Raw genomic sequence first — 24,581 nt, forward strand, 5'->3', positions numbered from 1 at the left:
CTGGGCTCTTAAGTGGCTCGAGGCTCACTCTCGTTGACTTGCTGTATTTGCTCATTCTTTGGAGCTGTATTTTACCGTGTTTTTGGAGGGACTATGATTTGACCCATGGTGCATCTGCATTCTTGGCTGAATGCTTTGACATGTTTGTGTAATTGAAGTGACGTTGTCAGAATGACTCTAGAAGCAAAGATTTGTTGTAAGAATCTGTCAATGTGACTTAGGTTCAGAGCATAGTTGCTATAGGAACCACGTGCATGTAAATATGTGGGTTATTAAGGGTGTTTTGTTGATGCCTTTTGGAACAGTTTTAAGACTTGGTTTAGGTCAGTTATTTTTAAAGAAACCACTAGGTTGTCTGATATTTCTATATAAATATCTCACTCAGTCTCTTTTGCACATTAGATTGTATTCACCTTGCAAGACTGACTTCCTGTTTGAGAGAAAAAGGCATTGAAGTGGAGTGCCAGCGAGGGCTTGTGACCTCCAAGGAGAGAGAGTCCTCCTCTCTGGAGTTGAGCAGTCACAGAGCACATGCATGCTGTGCCAGCAGAGTACCTCTGTCCCCTCACACTTCCTATCCAAGCCCCTGTGTTCCTGCTCACATGCCCTGCCTTCTGTTTTCTCAGTGTGTCGCACCCTTGGGCCAGGGCAGCGCTGCATTTCATCAACCTAGAAAGAGGCATACTTCTTGATGTGGGGTGGGGTGAACTCTCCAGGGGAGCCTTGCTGGGTTTTTTGGTTGTTTTCTGTAGTAGTCGTTTACTGGCTCTGTTGTTGCTGATGGTGTTTCTGTCCGGAGGCTGGGGGATCAGGGCTGCTTGAACCCAGGAGTTTGAGGCCAGCATGGGCAGCACAGGGAGACCCTCCATCTCAGAACAAGATAAAAAGAAGAAAGAAGATACTCTGAGAGGCTGGGTTTTATTGTTCAGGCAGTAATGGACACAAGGCTGCTGTAACCGTTTCTGATCCTGCACCGTAGGAACACTGTGCTGCTGCCCGTACTGCGAGGATTCTGAGCTGCTGTTTGTGATCTGTTTCTGTTCAGGGCAGAAAGTCTTATTAGATTGTAAAGAGTCAGCATGTGCAGCATAAAACATCCAAATGTAAGTTTAAAGATTTGCCCCTTCTCAGGCTGTTGATACATAACCACAGCAGAATGTTTGGGCTTCTTTAGCTGCCCTGATGAGATGCCCATGCATAGCTCAGCTCATTTCCAGGATGTACACAAACGCAGCCCTTGACATCTGCTTCTGCTTTGTTTCCTAAGGTATAGCATTTGAAAGTGGCCCCTTTAATCATGCCCAGCACTCTGTCTAAGTAGCTTTCCATGATTTGTATACAAAAGTCACTTCCCAGGAGAGGAAGGCTCATGAGCTTGAAGTGTGCACACCACTAACAGCAGAGACCTTCAGTTTGGAAGTAATTTGAAAGAAACGAGCAGTTTTGAAAAGAGAAATTGGAACCACATTTAAAGGTATTTATTTATGTGTAATGAGAAAGAGTTTGTCAGCCTTTTCTGTGTGTGTGACTTTATAACTTCCAGGGTGGGTTTCTTTCTTCTGTAGTAGTGGAAGTGAAAAGAAAGGGGGAAAAGGGTAATTTAAAATTTTGAAATCTAAAGTAATTCATATTAATATGCTTTAAAGAAGTTAGTGATAAGCCTGTCTTGTGGGCTGACATTTTCTTCGGGGTTAGCTCACCCACAGTTCCAGGTTAACCAGTGGTGGACAGCACCCTGATGGTCATGTTAAGCCATCAGTCTACATAGCTGTGATTTGGCTGTGTGAGTGTTGGGGTGGGGGGCAGCTTGTGGCTGATCACTGATGTGTGTGTGTTTGTGTGTGTGTGTGTGTGTGTGTGTGAGAGAGAGAGAGAGAGAGAGAGAGAGAGAGAGAGAGAGAGAGAGGAGGGGCAGCTGGTGGCTGATCATTGATATGTATGAGTGTTTGTGTGCGTATGCGCATGTGTGTGAGAAACTTTCTGCTCCTGGTGCACATATGAAGGTGGCAGGATCATGACCAGCAGCCAGTGTGATGGGTGCAGGGAATAGTAGCTTTCTGAGTGGAGGAGAAGAGTTTCAAGTCGAAGGAGACTGGTCCTGCTTGTGCCGTGCACTCGCTAGCCTTTGCTGCACAGTGAAGCAAGCCCTTGACAGGCTCTCTTTGTAGTGAGTAGCAAAGGATCCCCTCCCCCTGCGCCACCATCTTCAAAGAGGATATAAATAAATGTAAGCATGGTTACCATTAAAAATAAATGTGAAAATATTTTCCCACTTTAGTCTGCTGCCTTACATGGTCAAGTACTTCCAGCACGCAGATTTAGAGAGAGCGCCCTCTGTGTTTGGAGGTGCGGTTGGCAGCAGCGCCCTCTTGTGGGGAAATAACATCCTGCTTTTCTGTTAAAAATCAGTGTGTAAACATCTTCACAGAAAAGTGTTTCTGACTGGACCCCTCTACCAACCTGATTCTAGAAGAAAAATAGTGGGGAGGGTGGAGGAGGGGGGAATTGTGAGCCAGAAAATGATTTTGAGTGGTTCCCTTTTAAAACCTTTTTTCAGAAGTGTAAATTGTCTGTCTGTCAGTCTGTCTGTCTGTCTATTTATCTATCTGAGGAGACTTACTCTAGAGTCCTAACTGGCCCAGAACTTGCTGTGTAGACCAGACTGGCCCAGCCTCAAAGTCCTGGGATTGGCGGTGTTGGTAGACTTGGAGATTGTCCTTAGGCTGAGCAGGAGCAGAGGTCTTTCAAGAGTGTCATATTGAGGGAAGCAGCCTAATTCCTGCTCTGGGGCCATGGGTACACATGTTTAGGTGGGGAACACCCTTTCCATCCCCCAGGGGCATGGCTTTGGGCACTGCTGCCTGGCTCAGCCCAGACGTGCTCTGAAAGCACCAGCAGGGGTGTCGTGGGCCAGCACACCCAGACCGGCAACGGGTAGGCCCCATTTAGTTGGTGTTTAAACACTGCCAGACATCTCAGGTGCCATGCGGATTTGAAAGAATGTTTGAGGAGCACCTTTGCTGACGTTGGCATCCTGAGCCTTAAATGCCTACTTTAACATTATTATTTGTGTTTATGGAGATGTCAGGGGTGGGGGCATGTGGAACACATGTACAAGTCAGGACAGGGGGTCTGCCCTCACAAACGCGGACAGGGTAGAGTCCATTCTCTGGCACTTTACTTGGGTCACCAGCTTACATGCCAGCCAGAATGCCCTCATTTACTGTTGGGTGTGTTTGGGGGATTTATTTGTTTGTTTTGGTTTTTCAAGATAAGGTTTCACTAGGTAGCTCTGGCTGTCCTGTAATTCGCTCTGAAGACCAGGCTACCCCTGAACTCACAGAGATCTACCTGCCTTCCTCCTGTGTACTGGGATTAAAGGCACATGCACTACCACCACTCCCCAACCCCCGCTCCCAGCTCTTTTTTCCTTTCCTTTTCTTTTCTTTTGAGAGACAGTATCTCACTGGGAAGGCCAGGCTAGTATCCAACTCAGAGTCGTCTGCCTCTGCCTCCTGAGTGCTAAGGTTAAAGGCGTGCACCATGACACCAGGGTAACACTCTCTTCATTTTTAAGGGTTATAATAAATATATTAACACATAGTAAGGGCAGTGTTAAAATAATAAATAACATGATATTCTGTACATAAACATGCCCAAAACAGTAAACTCAGCTCCCGTGGGAAGGGCTGGAGAGGGGACCACAGACAGTTGTTTCAGGCTCCACTGTCTCCTCTGGGAGCACCACCACTGTCTCCTTTGGGAGCACCACCTGCTGCCCTTCCTCTGTTGTTAGATGTCCAGTGTGTCACACATCACACATTTCATAGTAACGCTTTCCCAGAGCTTTGGGGGCCTGCCCTCATAAAAACGGCACTGACTTCCTCAAAGGAAGGGTAAGTAAGTAGCATTAGGAAGCAGGCAGAAGCCGCTGGCCTGTCGGTTCTCCAGCCTAGCACTGTCTATGGTGTGACCCACCCCAGTGGCTGTAGGTGGCTAGGCTGTGGTGCTACCCACAGTCCATCTGGGCTCATCTCCAGAGGGTCCCTGTAGAATTGGAAAGACTGGAAGCGCCATGTCCGCGCTTCCAGACCTCCCTCTGATTGCATGTCTTTGCTCTCCATACAGGTGTTCGTAAATTCAAGTTTTAGGATTCATTGGAAGCCAAGACTAGTGGAGGGACCACATTATAGAATATTTTTAATGCAGTTTTGTTCCTCTGAGGTACATTCGGTAACAGAAACTAGGCCAACAAGTTATTGACAATTAGTGGTCCTTTGGGACTCTGCTTTAATGAATAGATAAGAATGATTTGTAATTAGCATAATAATTATATGCAAATGAAGGCTTCTGAATTGCTCTAAAACACTTCTGAACTGTTTAAACAGCCCTCCTGAGATCTTGTTACTCTATTAATTTGTGTAGCAAATCTTTTTTTTCATAGATCATGCAAAGATAAACTTCAGCCCAGCCCCTATGCCAGTGATTATGAATTCCAAGGTGGTAGGACCTGAATTAATGAGATTTGCTTATACTGTATTAATGGTACTCTGTGGGAACCTGCAAGGGTGAGGAGTCACTGGGGAGATGTAATTAAAAACAGAAAAGAAAGCTGCTGATTGGAAAATAACTGTTGAAATCAGTTTCTTAAACAAGTTAGTAAATGTTATTTCTTTCTCTGTTATTTGCTATGGTAACATTCAACGAAAATACTTTTTTAGGCAGGCTGGCCTGGAGTATGGCTTGCACTCTGTCATCTCCACACATACTGTCAGCATGGGCACTAGAGACACTTTCTTTCCTTTTTTCTAAGGGCTGTAACCTTTAAAACGGGGTAGAGTGGTGCTGATAGATTGAATGCTTGCTATTTGTCTTTGCATTTCATTTAGCCTCTCTCCCTAAGCTTTGCTGCATTGAGCAGTGGTGCCCATGCATTTTAAACCTAGTGATTATCTCCGCACTGTTTGAATAGACACCTAATTAATCATCCTATGCTAAAGGAGAACATTTGATAGCAGGCTACAAGATCCTAACGTTTACTTTGTGAAACTCCCTGTGGGCAGAAGGTTATTTATATGGGCTGGGCCTGGTCTTCATGAGCAGGTGTCTGGGAGTTCCAAGGCTGGTGCTTTTGAGTAGCTGTTCCTGTCTCTGCTTACCCTCACCTGTGCTGACCCAGGCGCACTTGAAGCAGTTTCTGGTGTCTGGGGCTCGTCTTGATTTTCTACAAGCTGTCAAGAAACTCACCTCCTACTCCCTCCCCTGCCCCCATTCATATTCATTCGTTAAATCTGGGCTCAAGGACATATTTCGGTTGGCTCAGCAAAGGTTTTATACTTACGTTTTGGGGGGACAGCCACTATGCTAAAAGATTCATAAAACTAATATTCTTTGTCTTTAAAATTAATCTGGTTTCTATTGAGAGTTTCTGTTGTAAGTGCCAGTCAGTAACAGATGTGTGCCCGAGAAGTTGTACAGCTTTCCTATTCCAGGGCAGAGCATTTCCGTATACGAATTTAATGACTGTGTTCTGCGACTCCAGCGTGGAGTCGTTAATCCACTTATTTACCATATCATACTTTATTTTGTTCTCCAAGGGAATCTTGACTTCCGTTCGCCTTCATTTTTACTTAAATAAGAATTTCAGTGACATAGCGTTGGTTAGCACTAATCCAAATGTGTCTTACACTGATGCCATTGTGTTTTTGTGTCATTCGGGCACCATTGTTGGAGGAGCAAGTACTGTCTCTCAGAAGGCACACCTAGCTAGATAATGATGGTTTCACCAGGCCCTTATCCTGACCAGGCCTCTGGGCATTGTCTAGATAATTAAAATTAGATCACAAAAAAATATTGAGCACAATGCACCTTAGTATAGTAAGACTTTGCTCCATTTAAACCTGATTTTAAATCTGTGTGTGTGTGTGTGTGTGTTTCCTGGGCCTAGTGAATTTGTCTGGTTCCCCCCCCCCCCCCAAGGATTATAGAAAGTGCATAGCAGATTCAGCCTTCAGAATACCCAGGAGCTGAAGACTCAAGTAGACTGCAGCTGTCTTCACCCACAGTATCCTAAAAGAACTAATGAGATGGGAAGCCTGCAGCTGGTGGCAAGCACAATAAACCATGAGCCAGGGGCTTCTCTTCATCAGAGCCTCCCTTTCCCCCTGGGAGCCCAGAGGAGACAGAATACTAACAAAGCCAGCAGGCTGTCTCATTCCACACTATTGCTCATTTGCAGCTGTAATTGGTAGCTGAGGTTGCATTCTGTATGCTGAAACTGTCATACATGAAGGAATATATTTGTTCATTGTGATATGGATATAAATCGACCGGTTCCAGATCTAGAGACCAAATCAGATAGATACCCAACAATAAAACTCAGCAAGAAGATACTATTCAAAAAAGAAATTAACGTGTATTGTAGAAATACAAAAATCGGGGTTGTGAAGACTACACCCTCTCCCTGCCTTTTCATATCCTGCCCCTTAATCCAACTGATTAAACATTTACAGATTCAAACCAGCAAGCGCACAGTGACTAGATTTTGACGAGGTGCGTTATTCTCACCTGTCAGGGTTAAGGTGCTATTGTTAATAATTGGGTTATGTTACATTTTCAGTGTAATATCTTTAATGTTTGCTGGTCTGCACTTGAGAGAAAAACAAAGAGGAGGAGGTTCCATTCTATGTACTCACCTCGGGAAGATCCTCCACTAAGACACCCTGGGTGCTGGGAGTGGCTTCTTGGGTTTTTAAATGTTTACTTCCTGGGACTGCCGACACCTATGGCTGCCCTGTGTGGTACAGTTACGTGAGCCAGGGCAGAGATCAGTAGGGCTGGCGAGATGGCTCAGTCTTCCAGAAGACCGGGGTTCAATTCCCATCACCCACACAGTGGTTCACAACCTTCTGTAATCCCAGTTTCAGGGGTCCACTGCCACCTTCTAGCCTCTGAGGACAATGTATGCCTGTGGGGTACACAGCTGTACGTAAAATGAACAAAGTCTGGGTGAAGTCCGGGTATAGGGAGCCAGCCCTGTCAGTGCCTGGCTGGACTTGACGATGGAGGCTTGCAGGTGCGCATTCTGAAATGGTTTCAGATCTAGAGTGAGGCCTTCACAAGGTTTCCAGTGTCTTCAGTTTCTGCATCTGCGTCAGATGTGTTCTGTGAATGCATGATGTGTCTGCCTGGCATGAAGCTGGGGTAGAAGACTGCAAGGAGTCTCTCTGTTCTGACCCTTCTCTGGTTGATGCCTTTGCTGGTCAGAATTTAAATTGGTTGGCCCTCGCGTATGGACTGCCTTTATTTAGTGCCATCGGTCTTACTGTGCACACTTCATTGTGTGTTTACTTATTCTTCCCTTGGGTGTGGCCAGGTTTTAAAGTTCACAGCACTTCCACAATTTTCCGTACTCATTTCTCACTAAAATCCTGTTCCCTTCTTTTCTTTCCCAGTTTAATACATCCAGAATCAAAATCTGTCTCCATGCTGTGACATGTAGTAGCCTCCTGTGTCTTTATTATTAATGGCACATAAAACAGTGGTACGACCTATAGCTCTCAGCTACTTATGTGCAGACATGTAGTGTTTACCATTCCCTTACAGTTCAGGTTTTGTAAAAAGAAAAGAAAACCATGACTGGTATGGCCATGCCCACATCACACCCCAGTCCATAAGAGAAAAGGGGTATGGGTTCTCTCAAAGAGAATAGACTGATAAATCATGGCCAGCCTTCTGGGCATTAGACTGACAATTAGAATTTAATTGTTGAAATATTTTAAACATGGTATGCCTTTCTTTCTACTTTTGTTTTTGTTTTGTGAGACAGGGTTTCTCTGTCCTGAGTCTCTCTCTGTGGACCAGACTGTCCTGGAACTCAAAGATCTCTCTGCCTCTGCCTCCTGAGTGTGCCGGCTTCTTTCGAGTTTTCATATGAAGGCCAATTGTCTTGGAAGGGGTGTGTTCTTGACTGGTTCTTTGGTTTTGACTCTGACTGAATGTTCTCTCTTCTCCCTTGGTTGTTCCTACATACTTCTTGGAGTCTGGGCACCTGTTTTGCCTTGTATTGTCTTGTGTGCCTCTTTCAGCTAGGCTGACGTTAGGAACTAGCCCTGCGTTCTGACCCTTATCACCCCGTGGTGGCTGTTACAGGGACTTTGCTGGAAGTGGTTGTTTGAGGGGACAACACTTTCTAGTTTGGGGGAGAAGTGAGCTTTAATTTTGAACCTCTGCTCTAGAGGAGAATGGTTTGGAGGCTTACAGGTATGTTTTTTTTGTTTAGGTAGCTTACTTACTTCTGCTTGTGAGAGCAAGTTTTGGGATCTCTTGTTCAGTTGCTTCTTTCCTGGGTCTGAGGAAGCATGCCAGTTTTTTTGTTTGTTTGTTTGTTTGTGTTTTTTTTTTTTAAATGATATGGTATGAACTGGAGTCTGGGAACTAACTCATCCCAGCTGTCAGAGATCGAAGTCAGTGCTGTTGTGCCTAGACAGGTGGTGACTCTGGTGCATGTCCTTTCTTCGTAATGCTGACTAGCCTCATGTCCTGGCCACACCACATTGACTATTTCAAATCATTGAGACCTAGTGAAGCCAGCCGGGTTCGAGTGTTTTAACAATTTCAGCCTTTTCTCTCTCTAGCCCCTGAGACAGTGCTGAGATGGCCTTCCAGTCCACGGCCACATGTTCACCCCAGCACCCTTCTTAAAGGGTTAGCTTTTCCCTGATCCTCACTCTTTTTCTTTCTCACATGGTTCATTTATAACCCTCCCTAGGAATTGTTAGCATGCCATATGCGTTTACTAATTGGTCACTTCTAAATGGCCATTGCCAGTGTGTCTTCTTCGCTTTGGGGAAGTTTTTGTTGTACTAGGAGCATGCTCCATGCATGCTTTACTTGCCCGGCTCTTACCTAAGACTGCAGTTTCCAGCCAGGGTTTCCTGTCAGCCTTGTCCTGTTCCCCCCACCACCCCTATCACCCCCCACCATCCCCACAGTGTTTGGGTCTCGGGAGCCATCCTGGAAGAGGCACTGTCTCCGGGCTTGAGACTGACCCCTGGACCTATGTAGTGACAGTTAGTGAAGTTCCCGCCATTTGTATACTTCAGAAATAAATTTACTTCTATGGAGACAGCGGAGGAAGGAGAGAGATGAAGAATGGGGGAGAGGGACAGGCACTTTAGATAAGTAAAATGCTTTAACTCATTTCCTGCAATGTGTCATTCAGGATGCACCAAAGGAAATAGTTCATGAGCATGAGTTGTAGATTTTGGGGTCACCTGTGGCTTGCATCAGATGTGCGTATGTGTGCATGCGCGTATGCACACACAGACACACACATACATACAGACACACATACACACACCTGTCCGTCCCTGCTGCCCATGATGGCGAGGGACTTGGAGGACACAGATCCAGCAGGGAAAGAGGAAAACGCAGCATCAGGGCCTGCTCTGTGCTAGTGCAGGAGTGGCTCACGGTAGGTGGCAGAAGCAGCCCAGGGTCACTCACCATGTGCAGATGTTGTCAACAGTGAGGTGAGCATGCGTGTGCATGACTGTCAGCCCTAAAACCACTAAATGTTTCAGCCAGCATCTAGCCTTGCTGGGCTGCTGTCACTCAGCAATCCTGATTACATAGTTGAGATAAGAGTTTAGAAAGTCATGGCATGCGAGCTGCAGGTGCCGCGTGTGGGCCATTTCCCCTGTGCAGAAGCACAGGGAGCTGCAGCTGCAGAAAGCTGCCTGGCGAGGTTAAAGAACAGTTTCTGGGTTTCTTCATCTCTGGCTCTGTTTTGCTTTACAGGACTACAAACCTGATGAAGATCCTGCATTATTCCATTCAGTCAAGACCAACAGAGGCCCCCTGGGACCTAACTGGAAGGTATTGGTGACAATGGTGTCTTGGCAACATAACACTTGACAGGTCCCGAGTCTTAAAGAGGTGGTAGTGCTTAAATGAAAAATAAAAACTGCACAGAGGGTTGTATTTGCGGTAAGGATTTAGGGCCATTTGCAGTTAGCCTGTGAATGTGTGCTGCATTAACAAACAGAACAGAGCCATGCCATGCAGAGGAACCTGAAGAGAGGCAAATGGTTTGCTCTTGGGGGACTGCGACATCCCCTGGCTCCAGACAATGCAGAAATCCATGTGAAGTGAAGGTTTGTAGTGGGGTCTAGTCGGCATAAACCGACTATGACCAGCTATGTTTCTGGAGAGTAGGACACCAGAGCACTCTTTGTGGCAAGTATTTGTAGTCAGGTAGAGTACACCTTCACTCCATTCACGAAGCAGGAAAAGCAATTCCAAACATGGCAGGGTTGTATAGGGCACTACACCGAATGGAATCCCTTAAACAGGGCCTACAGGTTATTCTGATTAGTTTGACAGACTAGGAGACACATAGAAACACGAACCTGACCTGAGCAGGTTTTTCACCCATGGGATTTTCTTTCTGCCAAGCTCTAACAGGCTAGTTACAACTGGAGGGACAGTGCAGTGCTGGCTGCCCCTGTGGGTGACCCCTGCACAGCCCTGTTAGAACTGCCAGTTGTAGCTGCATTGTAAACTGTTGCACATCAGTCAGCTGAAAGGGAGGAGGGGCTGACTTTGTCTCCTGTGAAGTGAGTCATTGCCGGGCGTGCTTGTTCACAGCTTTAATTCCAGGCCTCAGGCAGCGGCAAGGAGATCTCTTGTGAGTTCAAGGCCTGCTTGGTCTATGTAGAGCTCCAGGACAGCCAGAGCTACACAGTGAGACCCTGTCTTACAAAGGAAATAAGGAATCGTAATTTGTCTTATTTTTCACATTTGTTTCCAGGGTAGAGTCCAAAACTCTTCCAACCTAATATATGACTAGAGACTTAATACCCAGGAAGTGATAAATGTCCCGTGAGCGTTGTCTGGGTTCCCTCGAGTTTACTCAGTGTCCCCACCTTTTCCAGGTTTACAGCCACATCCTCTAGACACCCCTAGTTGAGGCTGGTGGCTCTCCGAGGTGTATCCCTGCCGAGGTGGCTCTGCTGTCTCTGGTGCTGACTCTGGCTAGCATTGCAGAGGATGAACAGGCAGAAGGCTCATGGCAAAATCCTGAGTTCTTTTCACCCAGTTACTGGTGATTGAAGAACAGGGTGTGTGTGTTTGTTTGGTTGGTTGGGTAGTTGGTTTTTTCAAACAGGGTTTCTCTTTATTGCTTTGGAGCCAGGCTGGCCTCAAACTCACAGGGATCCACCTGCCTCTTCCTCCTGAGTGCTGGGATTAAAGGTGTGTGCAGCCAACACCCGGCTGGAGTATAGATTTTACACAACTGTTGCGTGGTGGTCCTGCTTTGCGTAAGTGCAGGGCTTTCCCTGTGGGAACGCCTGGGCGGTGTTCCGACCAGCCCCAGAAGAACTTGATGTTATTTACTTTTGCTTGGTTTTTCTGCTTCTTAGGAAGTTAGAATGTGTAACATTGCTTGTTCTTGCTTTGTTACTGAGATGTAATGTTTACCCATAGTCCTTTACCTCTGGTTGATGATGGTTTAAAATTCTGGAGTAGCTTGAGTTTGTTCGGTGGCAGGGTTTCATGGTGGGGCGCAGGCTACCTGGGGGTCAACCTACAGCCCAGACTTAGTGATTCCCCTCCTCAGCCTCATAATGCTGAGATGACAAGCATGCGCCGTAATGGGCTGCTGTGCCTGGAAAAACGAAGCCCCACGGTGACTTCGTGTTGCCCGTGCAGAAAGCTCCTCCAGTCCACTTGCACGTTGATCGCTTGCTCACTTTATCCATGTGGTGGTAGATGTGGGTATTCTTTTTAAGCAAGCAGCTGCTAACTGAGCTGCCATGACCTTGGGAGTAGTGGGGTAATGAGGAAAACAAGCCAAACCCCATTTATTGGTGTGCAAGGACATAAAGATTCATTCTTGACAATAGCTGAGCACACGTGGGGTGAGGCCTGTGGACTTGATCAGCAGCCATGTCCTTACTCCGCCTGGTATTAGCGGCAGGCTGAGGACACTGCCGGTGGGTGCTGAGGGTGTGGCCCATACATTACATACTCTGTGTGGTACTGTGCAGGCCAACAAGTGTCCTCTCTGTGAGACGTGCTCGCATCACCACCTGCTCCCTCAGCAGCAGGCTGTGTAGCAGCCCACATTCCAGAGCGTGTCCCAGGCTAAGTGAAAACCTCGGGATCTGTTCGTTTACTTGTGTATCAGACAGACCCAGGACCTGACACGTTAGGCAAGTGCTCTGTCACCGAGTTACACCCCAGTGGGCGCTTTGCTGCTTTCTTTACTTTAGGGGGGGGGGGGAGATGCTGCCTGTTGTGTTAATGAGCCGAGAATGTTCCCGAAGTTCCAGGTGCTATAGAATGGCACATTGCACCTTCCAAACTTTACTGTGGGGCAGGTGTAGGTGCTTTCTTTATGGTGAGAAATGTGGCCAGAGAAACCCAGACAAGAGTTGTAAGAGAGACTGGTGCCTGCAGATTCACAGGCCCGAGTCCAGTGCCGCTCACAGGTGTAGGGTGTGAAGGGGCAGGTCGTTTGTCATACTGCATGGTAGCAATTAAACTCTGTGCTTAGATAGTTCTGCACAGTGGTCAGGACATCTGTAGTGACAGAGGCACAAAAGGAGACCCATGCTGATACCATGAAAGTTCGTGCATCGGCATTTAGATAACGGAAGTCTTAGCCTCAGTTTCCATACCTCTAAAATGTGGTCGTTAATACCAACCTCAAAAATCATTGGGAAGATTGAAAGACATGAGTAAGTGCTTGGCACAAGAAGTTGTGTCAGAAGGTCAAGTTCCTGAGCCTCCCCTTCTGTGGGTCAGCAGCCTGTGCCCTTTGCTTGTACTTAACATTGTTGAACCAGTGCTTGGTATGGGTCAGAGCCACAGAGATCAGAGTGCTTTCCCCAGCCCGGTGGTGTTGCTGCTCAGGAGACATTTTCATTTCCCAAGCGTGTCATGGGCACAGGCTGTTATTTTTTCCCCCTTTATGATAGGACACATATTTTTACTTAAAAACAAATAAAACCAGGAATCCACGATAGCCCTAGAGACACAGCCTTAGTTGTGTGCTCATTTTCCCTCTGAAGAAGGAAATAGAAGATCTGAGCACATGAATTATACTTTGTTACTTAGAGTTCAACATGAAGTGACTTTGTGCATGCTAATAGAGCAATTTATAACCTGATTAAGAATTTTGCTTCAAGGCAGAGTTGCTGACGAACATTTCTTTGTGGCGCAGTGTGCATGCACACGCATGCATATGTATGTGTAGACTTCGGTTTCTGCCTGGAGGCTGTGTGTGTGTGTGTGTCTGTCTGTCTGTCTGTCTGTCTGTCTTAAGGCTTCCAATAGTATTTTACATGTGTGTTCCTCCTAGCTTTCCAGTTTGCCACTTCTGATCCAGGGAGTGTCAGCTTCACGAATTGAAGGCTATGCTGTTATTCTAGCCCAACGAGAGGCCTCGTATCTTTCTTCATTTAAGGCAAACCCTCTTGAGTGTTAAGCTTCTGTATCTACAAATGGATGATCGGTAATAGCTAGGAGGTTCTGCCAGGTCACCTGCTTCTGTAGCGTCAGACATCGGCGCACATGGTGATCGGGTCAGGTAAAGGAGTTGGCCCGGAAATTGTAGTGGTTTGATGTGTGCAAGTATGTTCCTCACAGCGCCAGCAGACTCCTGCCACAGGCACTGCTCAGTCACACCCTAGAATAGCTCTCATGGTCATTCTGAGCCCTCCCAGCTAGAGAAGGACACTGCAAGTTGTAGAGATACCAGTTTGTTTTCTCCCTGTCCTCATGATTGCTTGTTCTTTGTACCCCTTGTGCCAGGGGTGGGGGCAGTGGAGCTGGAGTATGGCAGTGGAGCTCTGGCTCCATGTGGAGACTGGTAAGAAAGGGCATCTGGGGCTTCCTCCTGTGGCCCATGACCATGTCCTTCTATGGCTCTCCTCACGGAAAGTGCTGCCTGCCTTGCTCTCAAATCCTGACTTTGACTTGCCTGAGGCCCCAAGTAGCCAGAAAAGCATCCTTCCTCCCCTAGTGGACCGTTTGAAACCATTTGAAACTGGAATGTACAGAACTCAAACTGGCTTCTGGTTAGGACACACTTTGGGTTCTGTACAGTAAGAGGTCGACAGACACAACAGGTTTTCAAAAAGATTACACAGTTTGGTAACTTCACTTTTAGCTTGAAGTTTTTAAAGAATCATTTAGCGCTTAGTATATATTATGCTTGTAGAACTTCTCCTAAACGAGTAAGCCTATGTTTTCAAAAATCTAGGTGCCCTGGGCTGCCTGCTAGCCTTCACCTTGGTTTGGCTGTAAAATGCCTCTGCTTCTAAGGCAGAGCTGCAGGATTCAGGCCTCTGGAACGTATGCCACATGGTTTGGGAAGTGACTTAGCAGACCAGGCCTCTGGCCAGGCTCTTGTTGAGTGCAGTGGAGTGGGACCCTGCAGCTGTACTTGTACATGCTAGCTTCCATCCTGATGAGGGTGTGAACTATACCAGGTTATCGTAAGGGAGTGTGGGCTATGCTGATCTCTTCATATGCAGGGGCCTTCCCTGTTTTGAGTTTATTTTCCATATTTTTATGAAACCACCTGTGATTGGTTCATCCCTTGGAACTTTTTTGGACTTAGAAGCCTCCCACCATGAACCCCCTCCCCGATAGAGGCATGTGGGGCAGTTGGCTCCTCAGGTCAGAGTGGCTTCCTTGTTTTGTGTGAAGACACCATGGTGTGTGGCATGTGGCAGTGCCTGGCGTAGATGTGCCCTCAGTGGGTGCTTAGTACAGGCTCGGTTAACGGCCATAACCCAGTGAAAATCAGTGAGCTGAGGCCCCAGCATGTAGAAAAACTCAGCGTCCAGCCCAGGCCGGTCCAGAAGACTCAGAGCGAGCAAAGCCTGTCAGGAGAAGCGAAGATGGTACACGTTGAAGAAGAGGGTTTTGCCTGAGATGGCCGTGCACATGCTTGGCGTGTGTCTTGTGATCCTGTGTTAACGTTTGCTGGTGCACACACTGGCAGCCCTCGAGGCACGTTTATTTTTAACTTTCTCAGTGAGATTTCAGTTGGAAACTTAACACTGTGGATTCAGCCGCCAAAACCGAGCGTTCCGATTGCCTGCCGCAAAACTGAAATGCTACGGGAGTGTGAGTCGCACAGAAGACTGCTCTGCTCCTGCTGCAGAGCTTAACTCCTTGAATGCAGCTCACCCCACCCCACCCTGGTCCCACGGGGCAAGCTCTGAAGCTAGAGAGGCTGGGAGGACTGGGCCAGCAGAATGCCCTCAGGCACCTCTCTTCTCTTTTCTCCTGCGTTGTATGTATTTGTTTGTCACAGGTTCAAGAAGTTTGTTCTTGGAGCTAATGTTGGCTGATTGCTCACCACACAGCTCCACATGCTGTAAGTCATTCAGTCGTGATGTGTGGTTGCTGTGTACACTGCTTCCCTGAAGGTCTCGCCGCATGCCTCAGAGTAACCTAATACGTGCGCTTAAATTGAAAACATGATTTGACTTGGGAAGCTTCATTTATAGTTAGTAACGTGAAATGTAAGGAATTCTGTGACTATACAAACTATTTAAATGCAATTTTGAAAACGTTTTGCAGCTAACTAGTGAATGCTACATTATGGATGAAATTTAAATTAGTCGGGGAGAAACACGTGAGGTTCTTTTTTGTTAGCTTGGGACTCCTCTTACACAACTTCTGGTTGCTTTTTTTGTTAGCCAACCAGTGTTTCCCTTCTTTTTAAAAAATTGCCATTTTAAATTTTAATCAACATAGAAAATCACTTACTGGCAGAATAATGGTATTGTGAAGTAGCAGAATCAGCCCTAGCTGCCTTGATGCAGGTAATGAAATCTTCAGCTTTGAGCTGGATTGGAGCAGTGTAAGACCTTCAAGAGGCATTTGTTTTCAAAGCAATAAAGAGGGAAAAATTCAGACACCTCGGTATTGTTTACGAAGAACCAAGTTGTGGCCCACAGCAGTTGAGCTCCCAGGGACCTGATAAAGCTAGAAGTTCTCTCTGTTACAGTGGGGATTTTCACACTTTTGAAAACTGTGTTTCTTTATTTTTAAATCAGGGGCTGGAGAGATGGCTAATGGATTAAGAGCACTAGTATTTGCAGAGGACCTGGGTTTGGTTCCCAGTACCCACATGTTGGCTCATGACCAGTTCCCCAGTTCCAGTGCATATGCATACATGCAGACACAACACTCATGCAGATAAAATAATAAATCTGCCTGCCCCATCTCCTGAGTGCTGATGGCACCGGTCTAAAGGCCGGTGCCATCACCTCCTGTAAAGCCCTATTCTTAATCACTAATTTAAAGCCTAGGTTAAGAGACGATTCCCTATCATTCACTTGAACAGGAATGACACCTAAAATACCGTGACTATATTAATTACTGAAGGAAACCGTGTAGCTTACGTATTGGGTCCTTGCTTTCCCGGTGACTTCAGTGAGATGCTCCTCCAAATCTACCAAGAAGACTAAGTCTCTGCAGCTGGCCTTTGTCTATTTGAGCACATTTGAGTGGGTTTGCATATTCTTCCCTCATAGAGTGGCTTTTTTTTTGTGGGGGGGGGGAACAAGAAGGTTGAAAAGAAATATACACATTTGAGGTATGGGCGGACAGCTTTGAGAGCTAGGAATTTTTTTTTTTTCTTTTCCCATTTTATACAGCCCATTGTGAGCTCTATAAATTGTTCTGTTAATTAGTTATAAGTAGCTTGCCAGAATCACTTACACTTACTAGGAAGCATGAGGGAAGCAGACTAGTTCACTGTGGAGTCACTGAGCACACTATGCCTGCAGTCCAGCCTGTGGAGGGCGCCCATGCTGCATTTAGCTCGCCCTTGTAGTTAGAACTGCGCTTCCCTTTGCTTTTATAAATTGTGGGAGAATTCTGAAGGGTGGTTGTTCCAACGGGTGAGGTTTTGTGGAGATTAAAGTGTGCAGCTTAAGTCCTAAAGATGCTGTTTGTAGCTTGCAGTTACCAGGACTTGTCCAAGCTGAAAAGTGCTTCGAGTTGTCAGTGTTGCGGGCCTAGAGGGCTGGGCTATAGAATAATTTACCTCGGGTGTGTGGATGGGGCCATGTGTAGGTCCAGGGGCCTCACAAGCCACTGGATGAGAAGGGCGTGTTTGGAGCGTGGAGTGATCTGATTGTCTAGAGGAGTGGAGCTGGGGAAGGTGAGGGTTCTGCGCCATAGCAACCACAGCCAGACCCTCCGTGCTTCTGGCCTGGTGCCAGCTAGACCTGCCTGACACTCGATGCACATTCTTCTCGTGCGCAGCGGCCCTCGTGGGCCAGAGGCCCCAGCATGGCTCATTGCTTATTGAAGAGATAGTCTGTGGAAGGCTCACATTACCATCCTCTGTAGAAAGAACTCCGGAGGCAGAGTGGCCAGCTTAGAGCCAGGCTTGTAGTCAAAGAGAGGGAGGTCCATCTCATGTCACTTAACTAGCCTGGTAGGAAAGAAGACATTCTGGAGATACCCGAGTCTGTCTTAGTCTGACTTTGGGTTTTTGAAACAGTGGACTCGGCAGTAGGGATTTATTTCCCCAGAACTCCTGTTAGGAAAAGGAAAAGCTCCTGTCAAACAGGACATTGTCTTTCCAGAAAGAGATCCCACACAGTTCTGACGGCTTGTGCCCCACTATACAGGGTGAAATTGAAGACCAGAGTGAGTTCTGGGACAACCAGAACTGTTACACAGAGAAACCTTGTCTCAAAAAACCAAACATATATACATACATACACACACACACACACACACACACACACACGTAAACATACGTACGTGAGGGATGGAAAGAGAGCTCAGTGATAAGAGCATTGGCTGCTCTACCAGAGGTCCTGAGTCCAGTTCCCAGGAACCACATGGTGGCTTAGAGGCACCTGTAATGGGATCTGATGCCCTCTTCTAGAATAAAGGTATACAAGCAGGTAGAGCACCATATATATAAAATCAGTAAATCTTTTAAAAGCTTTTTTTAAAAAAAGAAAATACACAAATGTTCTCCAAGTTAAGTTTTGTGTGTCTGACCTGACACAGGGTGATGTGTAAATGGTCTCCATGTAATAATTGCTGAAGCCAGTTTTCAAAGTGAGGTGTACAGTGTACACACACACACACACACACAATGTATAGTTAGAGCAGAGTTGCATACGGAAGAGAAGGTGGTAGCTAGCAGCTGGATACCCGGGTAAACATCTCATCACCCTCCCCAACCCTCCCTGTGTATGTGCTGTGCGTGTGGGAGAGGGTGTCAGGAAGCCAGCGGGGGTAATTCTTTTCCAGAGGGGCACAGCTGAACTCCTTCCTCTAGGTAACAGTTACATGGCTCAGAGGACAGTTGCTCGCAGCATCCGCATTTACCCAAGTGAGACTTATTCTCCATCTCCGTCACTTGAATGCCAGAGTGTGAGTCTCAGTGGGATTGAAGCTGCATGCACAGGCCATGGCTGTTGGTAGCAAGCATTTGCTGGCTATAGCCCTCTGCCCTCACAAACTGTGCTGTTCCACCTGGAAATACTTGAAAACACAGGAAATGGTGAAACTCCACAGTGCCGTTAAAAGAACTTAACCTTGTTTAAGGCTTGCTATTGATAACGCTTACCGTACGTAAGAACTCCAAGAAGACAGGCGGTGTTGGCGCACACCTTTAATCCCAGCAGGTACTTGGGAAGCAGTGCCAGGAAGATCTCTGTGGGTTCGAGGCTAGCCTAGTCTACAAAGTGAGTGCCAAGACAGCCGGTGCCATACAGAAACCAAAAACTACAATGATGCCAGCTAATGAGACCACGTAGCTGGGAAGTGACTTGGTATATGTGGAGGGAGAGGAACACTGCTGTTCCGCTGAAGTGAGCCCAAACTTCTGAACTAAACATGCGAGACTGGTTTCCCTTGTGCCTGTGACATTTTATGTAGCAGCCGTTTCCGTCAGAACCTAAATACTGAAGTCAGGGTTTTTCAATTTTCTCACCCAGAAGGAGCTGGCAAATACCCACGACTGTCCTAGGATGTGTGCCTATAAGCTGGTGACCATCAAGTTCAAGTGGTGGGGGCTGCAGAGCAAAGTGGAGAACTTCATTCAGAAGGTGAGTCCCTCACATCGTAGGGCTCCCGTGTGGGAGACTTGAGAAAAGGTGGCTGCTGGAAAATGGTCCCAGTGAGGAGCATTTTCTCATTTGTGACATGACACCCACCACCCCCGTGTGTCTGTCTGATCCCCTGAAGACACCAAATCCAAAAGAGGGCATCGGTTACCCTTGAACTCTAGTTGTAGTTGCAGACAGTTGCTGGAAACCAACCCTGGGTCCTCTGCAGGAGCTGCCATCTCTCCAGCCCTAAGGGACTTTGTTAGGAGAAATGTAGCACTGTATTTGTTCAGTGCGCTTTCCTGATTTTTCACAGATGGTTTTTCTGGCACTTGAGTACAAAGCCCCTCCCATGGCTAGCCTGTCCTTGAAGAGACCTGGTACCCTGGCCACCTCTGGCACTCACTCAGGTTGTCTTGTCTGAAAGTGTCTTCTGTAAAAGTCTTGCCAAGCAGTAGATAGACCCGAATTGGTGACATGGTCTGAGGATTAAGATAACTTAAGCAGTTAGATGCAGATGGGGGATCAATCACAGTGGTGTGTTTACATTTGTGCACAGCATTGCCCAACACCACATAGATAACAAAATGCACCAGGTTATAAATACATAGGAAGCTCCTATAGGGCCCTCCACCCCCATCATCATTATAAAGATGTCTTTGGGGACTAGAGAGACAGCTCAGTGGTTAAAGAGCACTGGCTATCCCAGAGAACCAGGGTTTGGTTCCCAGCACCCACATGACGTCTCACAACCATCTGTAACACGAGTTATATGAGATCCACAACACTTTCTGGCTTCCAAGGGCACTGCAAGTCTGAGATGCACAGACGTGCATGCATCCACATAAAAAGAAATCCTAGGGAATAAAAAAGACATCCTGTTGCCCCCTGGATTCTCATAGTAGTTCTTGTGCCTATTCACAGCCAGCCTCTGTATCTGCTGGCCTTGTCCCCTGGACATTGTAGTAATAGGTTGACCAGTGTAGATAAAGGGAATTCAGTCCTGTGTGTAAACATCAAGTTTTCTGTTCATGGAGGAAGGTTGAAAATTGTTCCCAAAGTGTTGGTTGTTGTATGTACTGTGCTCTCTTATTTGGGAAAGTTGAATACAGCTTAAAACCATTGGGTTTCTAAAGCCTGTGTTGTATACGTGGTTTTCATGTCTATGTCTGTGTGTGCAGACACATGGGCAGTGATGCAGAGCACAAAAGAATTAATGCAGGCCCTCGTGCTTTTCACCGTTGTGTCCCCACGCACGGGGCTCTCTCCTTCAGTGCAGCGTGTCCTTTGATACAGAGGTGGAGACTGGGACTAGTTGACCTTTGGCCCTTGGCATTGGCAACAGGTGTCAGTATGTGGGGCCCAGCAGGAGCATATGGAATTCAGTTAAGCATGCCGTGCGCTCTTGGCTTCTACCAGACCATTCACCCTCTTGCCGGTAGAGACTCTTTCCCATTTCGAGGGGAAATTTGAAAATAAGTTTTGAATTTTGTTTGTTATGTGTGGTTGTGTGTGCCAGCTGCATGGGTGTGGAGGTCAGAGGGCAGTTTGTGGTTCTCTCCTTCCACCGTGTGAATCCAGATACAGAACTGAAGTCATCAGTCATGCTTTGAGGCAAGCACCATGCCCTCTGAGCCATCTTGTCACCCCTTCACAGGGAGTTTATTTTCCTGGATAGGATTATGATGGGGCAGAATTAATGTTGATGTAAAGAACTCATCTGTTTACTTGTTTGTTTATTTTTGGGGGGACAGTCTCTACATAGCTCTGGCTATTATGGAATTCGTTATGTAGATCAGGCTGGCCTTGAACTCTTGAGGTCTGCCTTTGCCTCCTGAGTGCTAGGGTTGAAGGTGTGTGCCACCACACAGGGCCTAGTTTCTGCTGTTGAATGAAGTGGTATTTTCAAACTAAGTGCAAGTTCATTTTATGGGCTGTTTGGGACATGTGAAGTCAATGTATCACTAATTGGATGTTTTTGCTACTTTGTTTTAAAAGCAAGAAAAGCGGATATTTACAAACTTACATCGCCAGCTCTTTTGTTGGATTGACAAGTGGATTGACCTGACAATGGAAGACATTAGGAGAATGGAAGATGAGACTCAGAAAGAGCTAGAAACAGTAAGACTTGCTGTGGCGGTTCGGTTTCCCTTCCTAAACCTGTGCATGCTTAGCAAGTATGAAGCTGGAGTTGGAGAGTGTTGCTGGAAGCCATTTTGCACCACGTGTATTTTTATCAAAATGGAACCTCTTGGACACTAGTGCCCTCCACCCTCCTGAAGGTGGACTAGAGCTTTCTTAACCTAGAATGTGCTCCTTGTAAGAAAGCATCCTGGTGCTTTGTGCTGGGTCTTGGGCGTCCCTCCTCTGTGACAGTACCTGTCTCAGCCTGCTCAGCAGTCAGCTCAGCTCCCTCTGAGGGCAAGGTGAGGCTGGTGAGACCTCCAGGTCCAGCGGTGGCACCTCCCCTCTCCCAGCCAGCAGTGAGCTCTTCTTCCTTGGAAAGTCATTGGCAAGTGGTCAGGGTAGCTTCAGGGCTAAACTTTCCCTAGCTCCTGCCCATAGGCAGTGGGTGTCTACACTCTTCCAAGGCCATCCACACAAATCCTTCCTCTCACAAGGATTTGGTTTTGATTTTTTTTTTTTTTTTTTTTTTTTTTTTTTTTTTTTCCCTTGAGTCATGCTTTTCTTCATGTAAATCCAAGGGATGTCCAGGACCCTCAGTGCTTCCTGAGTCCTGCTCTGCAAGTCCTGCAGGTGTGGTGTCTGATGGCCTGTGTGAGGCCAGAGCCGCATAGAGTCATGGGGAGTGGTAGGAAGTCAGACTCTTTGATGAAGAAGGAAGGAATGCTGTCTCTGCTGTAGCACATGCAGTTGGTTACCAGGGTGATCAGGGCAGGCCTGCTTCTAATTAACCTTACACAGATCTTCAGAAAGGAGTGTGGTGTATGTTCTTAATAGGGCAGTAGAATGTTTTAGCCTTTCTTATATTTAAACTATAGACAGACTACACCTTATAAATGGATTTTGTTCCAGATTCTTTTTAGGCTGGTTGGGTTTGGAATGTCCTTTCCCAGAGAGACAGCGTTATAAGGGGGTTGGTTTTCCTCTTACTACAGCCGAGACTCTGAGTTCTGGGCCTTTGGAGTAGGGTGGTGGAATGATGGAAGGGTCTCCCTCTCTCTCCCCTCTGTTCTGAGGCTGGCCATGGGTATTTACTCCAGCAAGCAGAGGTTGCACTGATCTGGCCTTCACACCTCTTAACCCCTGTGCTCACTTCTCAAGGAGCAGACCTGGTGCCACCCCTCTCGGCACAGACCTGTCCCCTGCCATGCCCTCCCTCCTAGTTCTCAGGGGTCCCAGAACACTTCCTCCTCCTGCCGTCATCTCTGCAGCGGCTGCTTCCAGCCGGTGTTTCCCAGAACCTGACTCAGGAAGAGCTCTTGCCCTGGCTGTGCATTTTGTGTTGAGCTGTCAATTGAGGAGGACTGGCCACTGGTGATCAGGCAGTGAACTCGGGCCTTGGACAGGATGGGGATGAGGTCTCCTGCCCCCCACTTTCAAAGTTCTTAGCCTGCAGATAGCTGAACACACCACGAGAGCCCCTCGCCCGGCGGTGCCAACTCTTGCTACCCCCGTGGCAGTAGGGCAGAAGATCAGCAGCGGCTCTGCTGGCCATTTGGAAGTAGCGCTGTAGCTGCTCAGGGCTCAGACCGAACGAGGTCCCCGTGAACTTGCTTCACTCTGTCCTAGGTTCATCTATGAATACTTGGGAAGTGTTTTAGGCAGATCTCTGTGTTCCCCGCTGACCATCCTCACATTAGCTGCTCTGTGCTAAGTCGCAGGAGTATTTTAGCCCTGTAGCAGTGCTGACGGTCCCATCAGTTGGGTTGTGTGAACCCTCAGAACTGCTGCAGCATCAGCCTGGGAGCACCAGGCAAGAATCTCCTTCCCACAAAGGAGTGTGTAGTTCCTGCAGAAATTTCTGCTCATGCCTAGTCAAGGGCTCTCATACACAGATATTTTAAGAATGGGTTTTCTTTTTATCAAATCTCTTTTAGGCTTGAGAATGCCTGGCACCTTAAGTTGGGAATAGAAAGGGCAGGCACATGCATGCACATATGTGTGGCTTACAATTTGCAGAAATGTAAGGATTAGCCAGGTGGTAGAAGAGAACTGGCCAGATCCTGGGGTAGACTGGGGGAAGAGGTTCTTTTAGAAATACAGTATTTGTTTTCTGTCTGTTTCTGGTTTTCTTCTTTGGGTATTTTGGTTTTGTTGTTGTGTTGTGTTGATTTGGTTTGGTTTTGGTTTTTTTGTTTGTTTGTTTCTTCTGTCTGTCGCTGTTAGAAATGTCTGCTCCTTTGCTGGTTCTTTCTTCTGTGTGCTGTCCTCTGTCTCTTCCTTTGATCCTTGCTCTTTTCAGTAACCCTAAAAGCACTGAGAAACTGCTCTCAAAATCAGAACAGCCGCGGTAGCAGCAGCTTCCAAGCTTCCTGTCTGGTCCAGAGACATGAGATTCCCCCACCCCAAGCATTCTCTCAAAGCATATTGAAGCTTCCCTTGCAATTGTGTCCCTGATAATTTGCTGCCAGACTGGAGGCCTTTGTTTAGATGCTGATACAGTAAGGAAAGCCCCTTGCAAATTTGTTGAAGCCAGGACCAGTTGAAAGCCTCGGAACTTCATCCCTTCTGGGGATACATGAGAAATAGTCTCTATAATCATTGCTAGACCTTTTTTCTCCACTTGCTTACTAACACCTTACATATAATCATTTTAGCAGCTCATGATTTTATTTTACATTTAGATGCGTAAGAAGGGTTCCGTCCGAGGCACGTCGGCCGCCGATGCCTAGATGAGTCCCCTGTAGGTCAGAGACATTTTCAAACTGTGTAAGTGATGACCTGGGTAAAAAGATGTCTAAAACTTGCACCTTCTGGTGATGGGGAGTTAGCTGCTGAGCCCGCCCCAGGCTCTGCCTGTGTTGACCGGTCTCTGCTTATAGAACGGAAGAGGTGCCTGTGGTAGGAACTGTGAACACGTATGTTTTGTGATTGAATGTCACAGTCTCCATCCCACTGTCCCTGTAGTTGCTTATTTATGGCACCATCCTGGAAGCTGGTTGACCCTTTAGTGGAACCGTCCCTCACTACAACCTTTTATGGTTCCCAAGGAAACCCAGATCCCTCCTGCCTGCCACACCATCAGGACAAGTTGAGCAGCTCACTGTAGATAAAATGTGTTCTGTGTGCCACAGTGTCTCTGTTTACTCTGTAGTTAACTTTGTAAGTCTAACATTTTTCTGTGGTGTTCACTACCAAAGCCTGTGTGCCCACATGGCATTTCCATAGATGGGGCAGAGAGCATCCAAATCCACCCACAGGCACAGGCAAATGAATAAGAGCAGCAGAGTCTACTGTTCTGTGCCAGTGTCCGTGGGGACTGGAGTGGGGCCCTGTGCCCAGCGCTCGCTG

General features: G+C 47.0%; 1 protein-coding gene across 2 annotated transcripts in view; it reads left to right on the plus strand.

Moving 5' to 3' along the window:
• The window catches only part of Pitpnb (phosphatidylinositol transfer protein beta), a 41,753-nt gene that overhangs the window by 15,901 nt on the left and 1,271 nt on the right, over positions 1 to 24,581 (plus strand). The window contains exons 7-10 of one of the 2 annotated variants that reach the window (XM_051176423.1): positions 9,802 to 9,879; positions 18,996 to 19,106; positions 21,105 to 21,227; positions 23,915 to 23,999. In XM_051176423.1, the coding sequence (XP_051032380.1) occupies positions 9,802 to 9,879; positions 18,996 to 19,106; positions 21,105 to 21,227; positions 23,915 to 23,962 (360 nt within the window). In that variant the 3' untranslated portion in view covers positions 23,963 to 23,999. The remainder of the gene's footprint in view (positions 1 to 9,801; positions 9,880 to 18,995; positions 19,107 to 21,104; positions 21,228 to 23,914; positions 24,000 to 24,581) is intronic. The other variant, XM_051176421.1, reaches the window with a different exon arrangement.

Source organism: Phodopus roborovskii, unplaced genomic scaffold (genome assembly GCF_943737965.1).
Source record: "Phodopus roborovskii unplaced genomic scaffold, PHOROB, whole genome shotgun sequence".
NCBI classification, from domain to species: domain Eukaryota; kingdom Metazoa; phylum Chordata; class Mammalia; order Rodentia; family Cricetidae; genus Phodopus; species Phodopus roborovskii.